At 38.6% G+C, this 16,955-nt stretch overlaps 1 protein-coding gene across 1 annotated transcript in view; it reads left to right on the top strand.

Moving 5' to 3' along the window:
- lama2 (laminin, alpha 2) overlaps nucleotides 1–16,955 on the top strand; it is a 198,122-nt gene that overhangs the window by 156,659 nt on the left and 24,508 nt on the right. Inside the window, exons 31-42 of the mRNA XM_016439772.1 lie at nucleotides 2,240–2,382; nucleotides 3,073–3,171; nucleotides 4,964–5,075; nucleotides 7,419–7,581; nucleotides 10,280–10,490; nucleotides 10,567–10,683; nucleotides 10,766–10,926; nucleotides 11,752–11,890; nucleotides 13,539–13,641; nucleotides 13,729–13,845; nucleotides 15,446–15,628; nucleotides 16,273–16,489. Of these exons, the coding sequence (XP_016295258.1) occupies nucleotides 2,240–2,382; nucleotides 3,073–3,171; nucleotides 4,964–5,075; nucleotides 7,419–7,581; nucleotides 10,280–10,490; nucleotides 10,567–10,683; nucleotides 10,766–10,926; nucleotides 11,752–11,890; nucleotides 13,539–13,641; nucleotides 13,729–13,845; nucleotides 15,446–15,628; nucleotides 16,273–16,489 (1,765 nt within the window). The remainder of the gene's footprint in view (nucleotides 1–2,239; nucleotides 2,383–3,072; nucleotides 3,172–4,963; nucleotides 5,076–7,418; nucleotides 7,582–10,279; nucleotides 10,491–10,566; nucleotides 10,684–10,765; nucleotides 10,927–11,751; nucleotides 11,891–13,538; nucleotides 13,642–13,728; nucleotides 13,846–15,445; nucleotides 15,629–16,272; nucleotides 16,490–16,955) is intronic.

The raw sequence follows: 16,955 nt of genomic DNA, 5'->3' as shown, positions 1-16,955 counted from the left end.
TGATATTTATTTTTATGTGCGTGTTTGTTCACGTGTATGAGATGATGATGATGATGATAATAATTATTATTATTGTTATACAAATTTTTAATTAGTTTACTTTTTTTACCGTACAATAGTATTTCTGTATATATTTCTGTATTTTTATTGCTCTGTCTAATTTTTATAATATAAAAGATTTGTATTAGAAAAAATAAACAGATAAAACAAAATAATAAAAAGTATAAAAAATAATAATAATTTAATGTAATAATATAATATATAATATAATAACAGTAATAATGAGTTCTGTATGCTTCATGAATTAATATCCTGTCATGGGTCTTAAAAGTGAAACGGTTTTTTTTTTTTTTTTTTCTGAAGTCAAAAATGTAAAATAAAAAACCTTTAATAATCATAATAATAAAAACGTAATACAACTCAAACAACTTGACTATATTAGAGTACATACAGTTTTAAAAGTATGACCGCAGGACATTAAACTTGTTAGCATTAGATTTATGAGGTAAAATGACTTGGAAATATTCGGTCGGTGTAGCACAAATCATGTAAAGCCAGTAATATGTGCAGAATATGAATATGCACAGAATATGTGCAAAGGCTGGTTACACCACTTACCTTGTGGTTATCAGCCGTCTCTACTAATCTGACTCTTATAACTTATTTTCCTTCAAGTTTATCCTGGTTCCCTTAGACTGTCATTGTTAATGCATTAAGCTATATGCAATTTATTTTACCCTGAGGAATGAGTGAAAATATTTTGTTTAATATGGAGGCACCACCCTGCTGTAAAGATTGATAATTCAGATTTTGCTTTCATGAACTCTTCAGTGAGACTTTTTTATTTCCAGATCTTTTCACACCTTTACTCGTTCGGTCTTTTGCGTGAAAAGGCGTCTTCACAGGAAATCTTAATAGCTCCTTTTTTTTCAAGAGGTTAAATTGAGCGGTGTTTTGCGTCCGCAGCGAAAGCCACGCGCCTGTCTGTGTCTTTTTTCCCTCCCGCTATCGCTCGTAGCATGTCAAACACTCATAATGGGCTGCCAGGAGCTGTTTCACACACTGTGTTAAATTTCACGCTTGAGAAGTCCTGCTCCCCTGAGTTTCCACCTCGCTCACGTTTAATCTAGAGAGAGAGAAGTGCTCGGGGACACGGCTCTCCCTCTGAGCAGGTGAATGGAGATGATGGAGGGATGCTGGATGAGTGCTGTTGTGATAGCAGAGACAAAAGAGGCCAATAACATTCGTTAACAGCATTGCCCCAGGACCTGTCCATCCTTGTTGTCCTTTCAGAGAGCGTGTGCCCTCACACACACACACACACACACATATTCACAGACACTCATCCTGTATACATGCCTTGATCAAATATGAATGCAGTACAAGTATGTGCACTCCTTTTTAATTTGCACTTCAGTAAATGTACAAATGGACTGCTAGTGTAACTCAAGTGTCTAATTCCTATGCGACTAATGTCTCAAAATAGGGCTGCAAGAGGTTTCCTGAACACTCAATCAATCTTCTGTCAACTTGAACTTCTGTCAATCAATCAGATAGTCGCGCCCCAACATAAAATATCTAAAAACAAATAAATTGTTATTCATCTATTGCACAAAAGCAACAAGAACAACTAATATAAAATGTAAAAAAAAAAGATTAACAGGGGCAAACATAGGCAAGGTTTATATTTATAACACGTGTTTGCAGCGTTGAGCAATGTAGCCAATCACAGACATATCTGTTGATTTCTGGAACGCAATCAGAGGCGTTTAAGTTAGAATCCACTCACCGCTCAAAACGCCAGAGTTTTTGTGCAGTGCTGAAATTTGCGTGATCACGAATCCTCTCACGAGTGTAAACATTATGAAAGATTCATTATGCATATATTCATTGTGTTATAACAGAGCTTTGTGAGATCGCGATGAACTGAGATGTCAGTTTTTTAGTGATTATAAAGGGAGTGCTCTTTGCTCATTCTGCCATTTTTATATAGTTTTCATTAATTTTTATTTCAGTTTTAGTTTTAGATATTTTAGTACAAGTTAAACTGTGTAATGTCTGCCCTGAGACCCTTAAGCATGCATATGCGTATCTGAGGGGTTTTTCTGTGTGACCTTGTAAGGTGGCATCTGATGGAGGATGCATGCATGCAGTGTGTGCAGTGTGATGCCTGTGGGGTGCTGAGTGCATGTGTTACTATATGAGTCTGATGTGTTGAATTTTGACCCTGTTTTTCCAGCGTGTGACGACGACTGCGCGGGACTCTTGATTCGTGACATGGATCGTCTGCTGCGTTTGATTGGCAGCGTCAATCTCACTCTGCCACTGCCCCTGCCGTATAAAGTGCTGTATCGATACGAGAACATGACGGAGGAGCTGAAGGTAAGCATGAGCAGCAGAGCTCTGATCATCAGTGTCCATTCACAGGGCCTCAAAACACCAAACCCATCCAAGTCTGGAAGATCTTTACTGTCAGTTTAATGCACTAATTCACAGGATGCATTATTGAATTCAGAGGTGATCCCGCTCAATCATAAATTCAATTGCAAAATGGATTGCTGCTGAATAGCACATCATGTTATTAAGTTACATTTTTTTAATCAATTGACAGTCCTATTTATTGAGAGTTTATTTACAAACATACTGTACACATGAAAACACAGCCCAAAAATGTCTGTAAAATGTTTTCCGGTACAACTTTAATTGTTTGCATACTCCACCTGAATAATGACACAGAGAAGCTGAAAAAGCACAGTCAGAACTGTGTCTTGAACACAGAAACTAAAGCAGTAATCATGTGCTGTACTTCATCTGTTTAAGCAACGGTAGGACGGCAGGTTCATTTGGAGAAGCTCTAATCACGTCAGACGGACTGATCTTCTGCTAATTAGCATCTATATTTGAGTTGTTTACAATATCGTTTTCCATTTATAGCTCGAATTATTCATTACATGACTCATAATTCAGTGATGTCAAATGAGGCCTGTGTCATCCTGGTTTCCATGGTGACACGTCTCTGTCCGTCAGTCATGTGTTGATGGTAATGCCGTGTCTTTGGTCGTGTGTTTGCAGCACATGCTGTCCCCTCAGAGAGCCCCGGAGAGACTGCTGCAGCTGGCCGACAGTAACCTGGGCAGTCTGGTCACTGAGATGGACGAACTGCTCAGCAGGGTGAGTCTCTCACATGGTAAACATCAGGCCTGAACCTGATCTAATCAGTCCTTACGGTATGGAGTGTGGAAGTCAAGAACAAAGAAGCTGCGTTGCAATCACTTGTTCACTAACCGTCTAAACCAGGGGTGCCCAAACTCGGTCCTGGAGGGCCGGTGTCCTGCAGAGTTTAGGTCCAACTTGCCTCAACACACCTGCTGGTAAGTTTCTAGTATGCCTATAAGAGCTTGATTAGCTGGTTCAGGTGTGTTTAATTGGGGTTGGAGCTAAGCTCTGCAGGACACCGGCCCTCCAGCATCGAGTTTTGGGCACCCCTGGTATAGGCCGATCTTAAGTTTATGGAGGACGCGATGTCTCTGATCACCACTAGGAAGCGCTGTAACTATCATGAGTGTCATCTGCTGAGTAGCCTAATTAAGCAAAAAATTAAGTACATTTAATTAGGCTAGGGTTCCATAAACACAATTATTATTTTAATTGATAGGCTTATCTGGAGCTAAACTCTGCAGGACACCGGCCCTCCAGGACCGAGTTTGGGCACCCCTGGTCTAAACCATCTAAATTCAGCATCAAATTTAGTATTAACTGAAAGACCACACATGCAAACATTTCCTGGTGGCCTTCGTTGAGTATAAATGTGTTGCTGTTGTTGTTGTTTTTTAATAGATATTGGTATTATTAGGAACTGAACTATGTGACCCTACATTAAGTTTTACTTATTTCACAGTAAAAAGGGCCATTTGGGGCACAGAGTCTCTTCTGCTCATCAGGGATGCATTGATCAAAAATACAGTAACTTCAGTAATATTGTGAAATATTATTTCAATTTAAAATAACTGTAATTTATTTCTGTGATGCGCAGCTGTATTTTCAGCATCATTACTCCAGTCTTCAGTGTCACATGATCTTCAGAAATCATTCTAATATGCTGATTTGCTGCTTGAGAAACATTTCTGATTATCATCAATGTTGAAAACAGTTGTGCTGCTTCATATTTTTGTGGAAACTGTACCATTCAAAAGTTTGGGGTATGTAAGATTAAAAAAGGGGAAAAATTAATAGGCTACTTTTTTTATTCGGATTAAATTGATCAACAGTGACAGTAAAGACTTGTCACCAAAAAAAAAATGCTATTTCTAACAAATACTGTTCTTTATCAAAGTATCTTGAAAAATAAAATGTATCTCAATTTCCAAAAAAAAATAAAAAATCAGCAGCAACTGTTTTCAACATTGATAACAATCAGAAATGAATCAAAAAGGATTTGAAAATCGGACAAAAAGACAAAGATGCAAGACTGTGTACTTAACAGCTTTAGTGAGGGAAAGAACTACAATCCCATGAATCATTGCAAATTATATAATTGTCTTAAAAACAATGGAGAAATTTATATATATATATATATATATATATATATATATATTTTGATAGCGTAATGAGACCGAATTGATTACATCACTGTGGGTGGAGCTAAAGAGATCTTTTGGTGCAATTTATGCACTGCAGTCCTCTGATTGGTGGAATTTTCTGTGCATCATCATGGGTAATGTAGTTCCCCTTCAGGAATAAAAATAACAATTCCACAAAAATATTCGCAGCACAGCTGTTTGTCAACATTGATAACAATCAGAAATATTTCTTGAGCAGCAAATCAGCATAGAGGTGTCAGATCTAATGTGTCTCGTTGTTTTTATCCTGAGGCTGCTCGGCTTCTTCACACGGCTGCAGAAGAGCATGTGAGGCTGATCTGAGACTGTTCCTTAAAATCTTTCATTGGGTTTTTCTCATGCAGGCAACTAAAGTGTCTGCTGATGGACAGCAGACAGCAGCAGATGCAGAGCGGAGCCGCAAAGGAGCCGAGGACCTGGAGCTTTACGTCAGGAACACACTGCTGGCTGCTGAAGGTACCAACAAATATCAAACTGAGGAGATGGATTTGACTGGTCCAGCTGAAATTATGATTTTAATTAGGTTTTCACGGGATCAGTATGAGATTAGCTGAGGTTTAGGTGATGGTTGGATGAGGCTGAGGTGAGGATGGGGCTTTGTGTGTGTGTGTGTGTGTGTGTGTGTGTGTGTGTGAGGCCCGATGCTCTGTAAATAAGTTTTTGTCTCATTGTGCATGTCTTTAAATGAGAAGCTGCTTTAGATAATGAAGGTTCAGCTAACACTATGTGATGCCTTAATTAAAAGAGACAAAATTCATTACTGGAAAAATAATCACTTAAACAGATACTCCACTCACTGACTGTGCGTGTAGTGGGAGTTGAATCCTTTAAGTCAAGTCAAGTCATATTTATTTGTATAGCGCTTTATCAGCACAACACAGATTGTTTCAAATCAGCTTCACGTTATTAAACAGAAAATTAAAATTAATAAATTATGAAACAAATTCAATTTCAGTTGCAAAGCAACTCTGCAGGAGACAAGTTTCAATATTCAGATCTATTTATTTCAATGTTGATTCAGTTCAGATCAATCATGAAACATTTTAATGACCAGATTCAGGGACTCATCATGATATGATTCTTGATGCATCTTGTTTATCAACAGCATTTGCCTTCTTGTGTCCATCTAGTCTGTATAAACATGCACTAGAAGGGCGTATTTGATTTGTCTTGTTGTTTTTTAGTGTCTCAAGCCTTGAGCGCAGCATGCTGTTTCAGATGAAAAGAAGTTAAAATTTTAAAAACATTTCTTGGGATCTTAATAAAAGCTACAAATTACAGCATCTATGCTCTGATCTGCCAATAAAAGTTGAACAAGAATCTATAATAGTGTCGTACCAAAGGCAGCTTCCATATATATTTCTGTTTTGGCTCGTAAACTTTTTTTGTGCATTTGAAAATGAGAATGCAATGAGAATGGGAAGAAAAAAAAACTACCATAAGTATTAGTATTGTTATGAATATTAGTATTAATATTTTATCAATATTAGTTTTAATATTTATTTTTATAATTTTATGAAATCATAATAATAATAAATCAAAAATATAAAAAAATAATAATACAAATTGTATTGAAATAATGCACATACAGTTTCATGGCTGGTAAAACAATATTTTTGACCAGTAAATATTCTCGAGTCGCAGGCCATTGACAGGTGTGGCAAAATGTTAGATTTATGTCCTGTGCGTATGTTTGTTGGTGCAGCACAGGTATATTTTGCAGCATTGCACACATTCGTGATGTTTTGTGCTGCATGTGCTTTCTTAATCGTTATATTTATCAGTCACATATTAAAAAAAAAAAAAACCTGATCATGAGTTTTTGTGGCCAGATCACAATCTCAATTCCCCGAACACCTATCATGCAAATGTGGTTGACACCTGAGAGGTGTTCTCACAACAGATGGTGTTGTCTCTGGACATCTAAACATCAGACGCACATACTGATGGACACTCACCCACCAGATGCAAGCAGATTAAAGCCATAAATACAAAAAAGTGCGTAATTTATTTTCTTGGATAAGTGTTTGGCACTTAGAGCCAACATATTGCACGTTGGTCCTCTGGATTTTGATAACTGGCCAAAAACCGCTTCCCAAAAGCTGCTAGCAGAAGTGGAGGAGAGCAGACATCAGTCAATGTGGAGTGGAAGAGCTTCATTATCCATTCTGTGCGTGAGCTCCCTGCTCCAGTAAACCGACTCGTCTCTCATCCTCTCGCACGCTAAACGAGGAGGAATCAAATGATTCTGTTCACCCCAAAGACCCGAACTTCGTTTGAAACTCACTATGCAATTATTTATTTATCTATTGGCAGGTATATACTGCGCTCTTTGTAGCCGATCGACTGTTTGCGTTTGAACACTTGAGGAATTTCAGATTATACAGATTATAGCTCATTTTCATCTCAATTTAATTATTTTTATTGAAATTACAACATGCAGAGAAGCTTACTCGCTCTTTATTTCGCCCTCCCGTTTGAACTGATTGGGGTTATATTATAGAATCTAATTGAATTTGATTAAAGAACATTAACTCTGCTGAGTCAAATTTGAACTTCTTTGAATTAAACTGAAGCAAGTCACAACAATGAAAAGGAGGTGAAAAGAAATAAGGGACAGTTACATTTGTTCTGTGTATATACTGTCCCCTGTATGTGTCAACCATCATTTTATTAAAATGAGATTCGTATAAATAGCAGTGTATGGTGTGACCTCATTAGTAAAAGTGTTTACAATTACAGTATTTTTGTGTATTGTGTGTGTGTGTGTGTGTGTGTGTGTGTGTGTGTGTTGTCCAGCTTTACGGGACAAAGCACGTGAGCTGAACGCCACTCTGGGCTCGAGGGACGGGGCTCCTGAGAAGAGTGTGAACGAGATGAATGATGAAATCCAAGCTATGCTCGCAGAACTACGCAAACGCCAGCTCTCCGGCAAGAAAAACATCGCTGATGAAGAATTGGGGTAAAACACACACACAAACACACTGCATGAAGAGTTCAGATGAGGTGAGTTCAGATGAGGCAATAGGCTGCATTAGTGCTGCCCACTAATTGTTTTCCTTCATTTTAGTCTTTTTTAAAGAGTTGTAAGCCATGAACCAAACCAACCAGCTACGAGGAGAATAACAGCATTACAAATTTTAATTTGAATCAAAAAGGATTTGAAAATCGGACAAAAAGACAAAGATGCAAGACTGTGTACTTAACAGCTTTAGTGAGGGAAAGAACTACAATCCCATGAATCATTGCAAATTATATAATTGTCTTAAAAACAATGGAGAAATTTATATATATATATATATATATATTCCTTCCAGACCTAAGGGGGCATCATGTGCTTGTCCGCACAGACAACACATCGGTGGTCTCCTACATCAATCTGCAGGGGGGTCTGTGTTCGCGCCCCTTGTTCAAGCTGGCGCACCAGATCCTTCTATGGGCTCAGGGGAAGCTCCTCTCGCTAAGAGCAGTCTACATCCCTGGGTATCTAAATCAGGGGGCAGATATCCTGTCGAGACAGGGGCTGAGGCCCGGGGGATGGAGACTCCACCACCTCGGGGCTCCTCTGGAGGGAATTTGGCCAGGTGGAAGTAGATCTATTTGCGTCGCAGGAAAGGACACACTGCCTGCTCTGGTTCTCCCTCACGCATCCAGCTCCACTGGGGCTGGATGCCATGGTACAGACATGGCCGAGGCTTTGTCTGTATGCTTTTCCCCCGATCGCTCTGCTCCCAGGAGTTCTGGAGAGAGTACACCGGGATGGGGTCCTTCTGTTGCTAGTAGCCCCGTTCTGGCCAGCCCGAGTATGGTTCTCGGGCCTGGTGTCCCTCCTCGACGGCTCTCCGCTGGGGATTCCGATCAGGAGGGTCCTCCTCTCTCAGGAGTTATGGAAGTTGTGGACGTGGCCCCTGAGGGGGCACAGTTCCTAGCATCTGGTCTCTCAACTGAGGTTGTTGAGATTATACTCCAGCTGAAGGGGAACGTCTCTAGGTTACGTATGTAACCATGGTTCCCCGAGGGAATGAGACGCTGCGTCTCTTTGCCATACTCCCTGCATCCCTCCAGGCGCTACTTCATCGAAGCTAACTTGCGCTCTGCCGGATGCGCTTTTATACTTCCTGGCGCTCACGTCACCCCACTCGTGACGTCTCGCTGCTCCATTGGACTGATTTTACACGTGCTTCAGAACGCGGTCATACATGTGTCTCGACGCAGCGTCTCGTTCCCTCGGGGAACCATGGTTACATACGTAACCTAGGGATGTTTTTCACCATAAATTCAGCTGTTAAATATTCTTTTTTTTTTTTTTCTTTAAATAAGTTGAAATAATGCGGGCAACACAAGCATATTCCATCAATTAGGTTTATAACAAGGTTTATAAGTTATCATTAAAAATCAATTTCCCTATGGAGAAAATGAATGGAGTTTGGAGAATGGCTGTGCTTAAAATGTGGGACACTGGAAAATACTAAGCTGTCATAACAGACAGTGATGGGATTTATTGCAAGGTGTTATAATGCAGCATACTGTTCATATGTAAAGGTCATATGAATATTACTCAGTTCGAGTACCACAACAAACCTCTTACACACAGAGCACATAAAGTGAAGTAGCAGTGAGGATGCCTTTCAAGCTCACAGGTTGGAATAATTGTTTTGGCGGCATTATGTTTCTCAGCCGTATTTTGTGGTTCATTGGATCACAGCTCAAATGAAGAAAGTTTCTCTTTCTTATGTAAAATCTTAATGAACTAATTAAAAGTTGCATGAGGTTGGGCGGGGGAGGAATATTTTTACAGCCTAATCAAATTACTTCAGTAATGGATTCCTGTGTGTGTACGGCCATGAGAGAACAGAGAGAGAGAGACACCTAGAGGAGGACAGAGGGAATGAGTCAGTGCTCGAGTAAAGCTGGAGCACACAGAACCCGTTTAAGAGGTTTTCAGGTGGATTCAGTTTGAGCGCAGCGCTGAAGCATGTAGATATTTGTTGTTTTGATGTCTCCTGTCTCCTCAAAGATGTCCTGTCTCCTAATAAAAGACAAAAGTTGTCCTACAAAATACAGTTTTCAGCTTCAGCTTTGATCGTGACATCTTTATTCAGGGTTGTAGGATTTTATTGAAGGAATAGTTTGTGCAAAAACAAAAACGTCTCTTAGTTTTTTTTTATGCTCACCAAGGCTGCATTTATTTGATCAAAAATACAGTAAAAATTGCAATATTGTAAAATATTATTACAATTATGGATAACAGTTTTCTATGTGAATATCTGTTAAACTGTAATTTATTCCTGTGATTTAAAGCTGAATTTTGAGCATCATTCCTCCAGTTTTCAGTGTCACGTGATCCCTCAGAAATCATTCTAATATGCTGATTTGCTGCTCAATTATTATTAGTGCTCAGTTATTAATAATGGTTCTTATTATTAAATGTTAAAAACAGTTTTTGTGGTAACATTTTTTTTCAGGATTCTTTTATGAATAGAAAGTTCAAAAGAACAGCATTTATTTAATAGAGTCTTTTTTTAACATTGTAAATGATTTACGGTCACTTTTGATCAATTTAATGCATCCTTGCTGAATAAATGTCTCTTAAAGGGTTTTCTTGTGTCATGAGTCACAGATAAGGAGCTCTCACTCTCTCGCTCTCTTCATCTTTATAGTGCCGCAGAGGCTCTTTTGGCTAGAGTGAAGCGTTTGTTTGGAGATCCACACCAGGCCACAGAGGACCTGAAGAAGGAGGTCAGTGATAAAATGGGCGATTACAGGCAGAAACTGGACGAAGCTCAGGATCTGCTGAGGGACGCACACAACAAAACCAAGCAGGCCGAAGGACTGGCTGATAACAACCAACTGAACCTTGACCGTCTGCAGGTGCACACTTACACAAACACACAGACTTATGACACGCTCCGTATGGTATCTAAAGCGTTTTGTTATGTTTGAGCAGGGAAAGAGGGATGCGGCCGGTAAACAGAAAAAGGAAATGGAGGGAATTTTGGCGGAAGGAGAGAAGATGCTGGATGAAGCTAACGCTCTCTCAGACAGCATCAACCAGGGCAAAGAGGTCAGTTTCACACTGCACACATGAAATGTTACTAAACAATAACCACTGGTCAGAGCCGTGGCTTACTGACTGGCGTCTGCAGGAGCTGGAGGAGATGGCCAGAGAGTTGGGTCCCCTGCACGATAAGTTGGATTTTAAGGTGGCACGTTTAGGTCGGGGTCTGGACGACTCCATCCCTGATCTGTTGCTGAGAGCGGAGGACCACTCCGGCCAGCTCAACGATTCTGCTGCCATACTCGACAGGTGTGTGTGTGTGTGTGTGTGTGTGTGTGTGTGTGTGTGTGTGTGTGGTGTGTGTGTCTGTGTGTCTGTGTGTCTGTGTTCACTGCCGTTTCCAGCTTAAATAAACACTAGAGGCAGTAAAACACCAACAACTGTTATTCCTTTTCAAATAAATTATGATTACAAGGGCAGATTATCGATTAATATAGACTTATTTTTGCATGGTTTCTTGCACAATACTATGTTGTGAGATCAAAACACTTTTACCATAGTGCATGAGTTGTAAAATGTAATACATTTTTACATTTGCATCACATAACCAGCTCCGTGTGTGGCTTTTTTGACACAGTAAACTTGCTTGGTAGCACACCTGGTGCAGCATTGCACTTGTGATGTGAAGCACTCAGATATCTGTGAAAAGTCCTGTGAAACACAGGTCACAATTAAAGAGCTCAGAAACTTGCAGAAACCAGATGAAATGGCACGTTTGCTTCAGCAAATGCATTTTATCTCACATGTGTTTTTGTTAGCACTATAGGTTAGGGTCAGTGTAGGGTTTAGTGTAGGTGCTACTTTATTTATACGTACAACAAGCAACGAAATAAAACGCTGCCAGATTCACATTCACCTGTTTTGGATAGAATGTGCTTTTAGTGCCACTCACTGTACATTTCATTTAAAAAGTGTCACGAAATGTGCAGAAGCAATGCTCAAAGCAATGTAATATCAGTTTGTGGAAATGTGACCACAGGCGTGTTTTTCCAGTGAGCCTGGGTTGGTTTATTTTGTCTTCTTTCACTCATCTGACTGTGTGTGTGTGTGTGTGTGTGTGTGTGGTCTCTGTAGTATTCTAGCTGAGGCAAAGAACCTGTCCTTCAACGCCACCGCTGCTTTCAAGGCTTACACCAACATCAAGAACTACATCAATGAGGCTGATAAGGTGGCCAAAGAGGCAAAGAAAGCCAGCATTGATGCTCTACAGCTGGTGAGGAAACACACACACACACACAGAATCATCACTGTCTCCTGTCTGCATCAGTGACTGTTGTGAAATGCTCCACATGGGCAGCAGCTTAGTTCACATTCGGTAGATTTTTTTATTAATTTTTTTATTTTTTACTTACAGTACACGTCTTTTCAGATCATGTCTTTTTGTGTCAGAGCAGAAAAGTCAACATTTTTGAAGACAACATTTTTGCTCATTTTTTCAATACTGCAACAGGTCATATCCCAGCCAATGGCAAACAGGGAAATGCAGGGAACTAAAAATTATTTTTGTATTTTTGTACATTTTTTGAAGTCTTGTGGTGCTAAAGGCACTTTAAAATTGACATTTTGGGACTGTCTTCAAAGTCAAAGTTACAGTATATTTTATTGACCCCAAGGGGACATTTGCTGTTGCTACATAGAACAGTGACTCCAGTTTGAAGGGAGTGTATGTTCATTCAAAGGGCATTAAAGTGTGTGAGACGTGAATTTCAGCTGTATTTATTTACAGAGGTATATTATGTCACACTTCACACTTCTCTAGTAAGTTTCATCTGTGTGTGAAGACGCTGCAGGCCGTGGCGTAGCGCAAATCCGTGAATGAATGTTCTGAAGTGAAGTAAAGTTCAACACATTTCCACGTGCTCAGGAGTAGGGGGCAACGAACACTGTGTAGGGATCATGTCAGTGGGAACACAGTTCATGCGTGGAGCTCTCTTCTAACGAGCTGATGATCGGAATCAGTGTTAAATAAGAGACACATGCAAAATATGCAGAGCTGGGGGTCGCCAGGACTGGAATTGAGAACCGCTGACATATAACATAAACAATATATATATATATATATATACAGTATATATTTATATATATATATTCTTGTTGAATTACTATGACAATTCATCCAGGATACCTGTGTGGTTGTCAGGAGCTTGTCTGTAATGTCTAGAAATGCTGTGCTTCACTCCACACCTCAGGCAGGTCGTGTTAAAGCTGTTCAATTCATTTCCATTTGTCCTGCTTCAGAGATCAAAGCTTTCCTCCTGTTCTCTGGTTATCATCCCTCGCTCCTGTCGTTCACCCTCTTTCATCATCCTCTCACATCTAACGCAGAAATAGTGGGGCGTAAGGTTAAAATTGAACAAGGGTGCTTCACGCAACAGTGTCAAAGCTGACAATATGCAACAATACTAAAAATGAGCTTTCAATCCTCTAACCCTCTCTCAGCGTGAAAATGCATGACAAGAACACACTGATCGTGTCACGTTCAACAACATTTCTGATTTCTGTGTTCTGTTTCATATAGAATATAATTTTTGTTTAGCGCCACACAAGCAGGGCCATTGTTTTTGTGACTATTACTTGAAGATAATCAGAAATGCTTCTTCAGCAGCAAATCAGCATTTTAGAATGATTTCTGAAGGATCATTGAAGACTGGACAGATAGTGTACTACAGGTTAATTCCCATGAAGTGTGGCACATATACACATTTAAAAATGACAGTCCTTTATGTTATATTGTATTGCATTGAGTTTTTTCCCCAATAAAACACAAATCTCCAAAACATGTCCCTCCCTCTAGCAGGTTCTGTAGTGTCTGAGGCATGAGTGGCATCCGCTCTAATGTGTGTGTAATGTCCTGTCTGTAGGCCTCAGGACCCAAAGGATCTCTGAAAGACCAGGCCAAGGGTTCGGTTCAGAAGAGCCACCGCCTGTGGAACGAGGCCAAAGAACTGCAGAATGACGTGAAAGGTGAAAAACCCCATTAGATTACCGTCCTCACAAATCTTCCCGAGAAAAACCTTCTTTTTTTCCAATGTTTTTTTTTTTTTTTTTCAGAAAATGGAGAGAATCTGGGTGCTCTTCAGTTCAGACTGAAAGGAGCCAACAAAAAGAACAAAGACTTACAGAAAGGCCTGAACGACACAATGGAGAAACTCAACGCCATCCCTGATGGTGTGTGTGTGTGTGTGTGTGTGTGTGTGTGTGTGTGTGTGTGTGTGTGTGTGTGTCTGTGTCTGTGTCTGTGTCTGTGTGTAACCTAAAGCATCCGTCTCACTGCTTCACACAACAGGTTTCAGACAGTTATCTAGAACCTCACAATGGCACTTCTAAGGATTTAAAACAATTTTAAGCATCAACCTCCACATCTGACACACAGAATTGTGGGTTATCATCATAGACTGTAAAGTGCAACTCTGTGCTGCTCTAAAAAAAAAAAAATCCCAGATGAAGGCATCTTAGTAGACAGGGTAATAGGGAAGCATTGGATTTGGATGTGTCTTGTTGCCTTCATACCTCCATATTCTGCCTGAGAAAACCGAGACGGTAAAATATCAAGTGAGTGTTGTTAACTGAAACTAAAACTATTAAAAAACATTTTCAGTAACTGAAAGCTTGAAATAAAATAAATGTCAGATTAAATTTTTTAACTTTAAGTTGAAGTTCCAGAATTACTAAGAATAAACTAAATAGAAATTAAAATTAAAATTAAAAAGCTATATATCACACAATGATAATTCAAAGTGCTTTATATATAAAAGGTTTTTAAAATAATTATAAAATGATCAAAATAGTAAGAAATAAGATTAACAATAAAAAAGTTAAAAAATTCAGAATAAAGATTCTCGTAAAAATGATTCAAGTATATTTTCAAGAAGCGTGATCTAGAAAGGTGATAAATTTGTCACAGATAATTGTTTTAAAATGGAAATTTTATAATTATGAGTGAGTCTTAAATAGCATGTTTCCTTTTAATGGGAAAAAAATATATATATATTTTTTTTTTTCAGAAAACTGAAACCTAGTTTGAGGACCATTAGGATTTTTTTTTTAGGATTGTGAAATAGATTTTATGACAATTAAACAAAGTTCTCCACCAGTTTCTTTACTGAAAATATAATAATAACCATAGCAATAACTGATTAATATAATTAAACAGCAAAGTATTATTATTATTTTTTATTTTATTTTTTTATTTTGGTAGTATTTGTTATGGAAGCCCATTTCCGCCACTGAATAAAAAATAAAAAAAGGTTATTGCAACTTTTTATCTCACAATTCTGACTTTATTTCTCAGAATCGCGACTTTTTTTCTCGCAATTGCGAGTTTATATCACGCAATTATGAGAAAAAAAAGTCAGAATTGTGAGATAAAAAGTTGCAATAACCTTTTTTTTTTTATTTTTTATTCAGTGGTGGAAACGGGCTTCCATAATTCATAGTGCTGATGTAAATGAATGCTGATTCAGTCTACTGAGAATCATTGAGAAGAAATAAATAATAAATGTAATGAAAACTCAACATTAAAATGTCTGGATGCCTGAATTTGGAGGGAAATGTGCTTAATTGTCATGAAAATAAAGTCAGAATAAATAAATAGTTCTTAATTAAACAGGTTAATTTATCTTTATCTTTCTTTTTTTTCTTTGATTATGGAGTAAAATATGAGCTGGGTGTATTCTTCATACGAATGTTGTTATTGAGCTTTGTGAGCATGATGTTTGAGACGTCCAGCTAAGCCTATGGTATTTTCTCGTTGTGTGGATGACGGTAGATCTGGCAGCGAAGATCCAGGCCACTAAGCTGAAGGCAGCGGAGGCCAACGACACGGCCATAGACGTGCTCCACCGTCTGAAGGACATGAACCTCAACCTGATGGGTCTGAAGAGGAACCACAGCAAACTGGAGGACGACGTCAAGACAGCCAACAACCTGATCAAAGACCCGGAGAAAAACAGTACGACTTCCATCCAACTCCAGCAACAATCCTTCTTTATAGAGACAACAGCTGCATGGATCGTGAAGATTTGATTTCTTAATTGAAATGTTTGTGTTACAAGATCACTTAAATGCTTATTTGGTATTTTTCCCCCCCATTTGATTTTGAACGTCGACAGCAATAAGTATGTATACACGATTTTCTTCTTTCATCTGTGCGAATGAGTTTAAGAGCTCTCTCCGCTCCCCGAGGCTTCAGCATGGTGCTTTTATCCGGAGCGCTGCATGTACAGAGAGAGTGTTTTCTCCGTTCTTTGTTTCAACCCAACAGGATTAAACGCAGCCTTTGAAAGCTTCACTAAGCTTGTTATCCTAATGAGCGCTTTAGCTAATTACAGATCGTTTTTTGCTCTCATCTTCTCTTTTGAAATAACAGCTCCATGTCTTTCGCTGCCTACGCTGCAAATGAGAGATATATAACATCACTTTTTTTTCCCATTTTCGCTTTTGTTTCTGAAGTCTTTCATAGTCTCCTGCGCTCTTTTGTTAGAGCCTTTCATTCTCCGCTCTCCGGCATGTTTCTAATGTGGTGTTTATTTTCTGCTGTCTCGCTCTCGTGTGTTAATGTTGGTGACGGCCGCTCCTCTGCGTGTGTGTCTGCAGTTCATGCGGCCGGAGCTAAAGTCAAGGATCTGGAGAACGAGGCCGATAGGTTGTTGGAGAAACTGAAGCCCATTCAGGAGCTCCAGGACAACCTGAAGAAAAACATCTCTCAGATCAAAGAGCTCATCAGCCAGGCTCGCAAACAGGCCAACTCTGTGAGTACTGCCCATCATACTCCAGGAGAACCCTTCATCTACATCTTACACTGTGGAAAATAGCCTGTGAAATCCTTTTATTTTTTTATTTATTTTTTTTAACCAAGTTCCATTTTTATTCTTATTTTTTATTCTGTTTTTCTGTTGTTGTTGTTTTTATTAATTTATGTTTCCTGGACGTTTTTAATGATTAAATGAAATTTCAGTAATCAAAGAGCGTGTTTAATTAATTGAAATCATGAAATGTAACTAAAAGTTTAACCAGAATTACATTTAAAGGGCGCCCTCATTTTTTTATCTAAGTATGTGTTTTCTGTTTGTTTGTTTATTTATATTTTTATCATTTTAATTAATTTAAAATAAAAAATAATTACATTTTTAATAAAATCAAAAAGCAAGCATAATCAATTTAATTCATCAAAACAACTTATTTTTATATATTTATTTATTTTTTCAGATATTTATTTATTTTTCCAGATATGTATTTTGTTTCCAGATATGTATTTATTTTCTTATTTATTTTAATTT

Source organism: Sinocyclocheilus anshuiensis, unplaced genomic scaffold (genome assembly GCF_001515605.1).
Source record: "Sinocyclocheilus anshuiensis isolate Anshui unplaced genomic scaffold, SAMN03320099.WGS_v1.1 scaffold1518, whole genome shotgun sequence".
Classification (NCBI taxonomy): domain Eukaryota; kingdom Metazoa; phylum Chordata; class Actinopteri; order Cypriniformes; family Cyprinidae; genus Sinocyclocheilus; species Sinocyclocheilus anshuiensis.
Note: the sequence above shows the minus strand (reverse complement) of the source record. Positions and strands in the feature narration are given on the sequence as shown.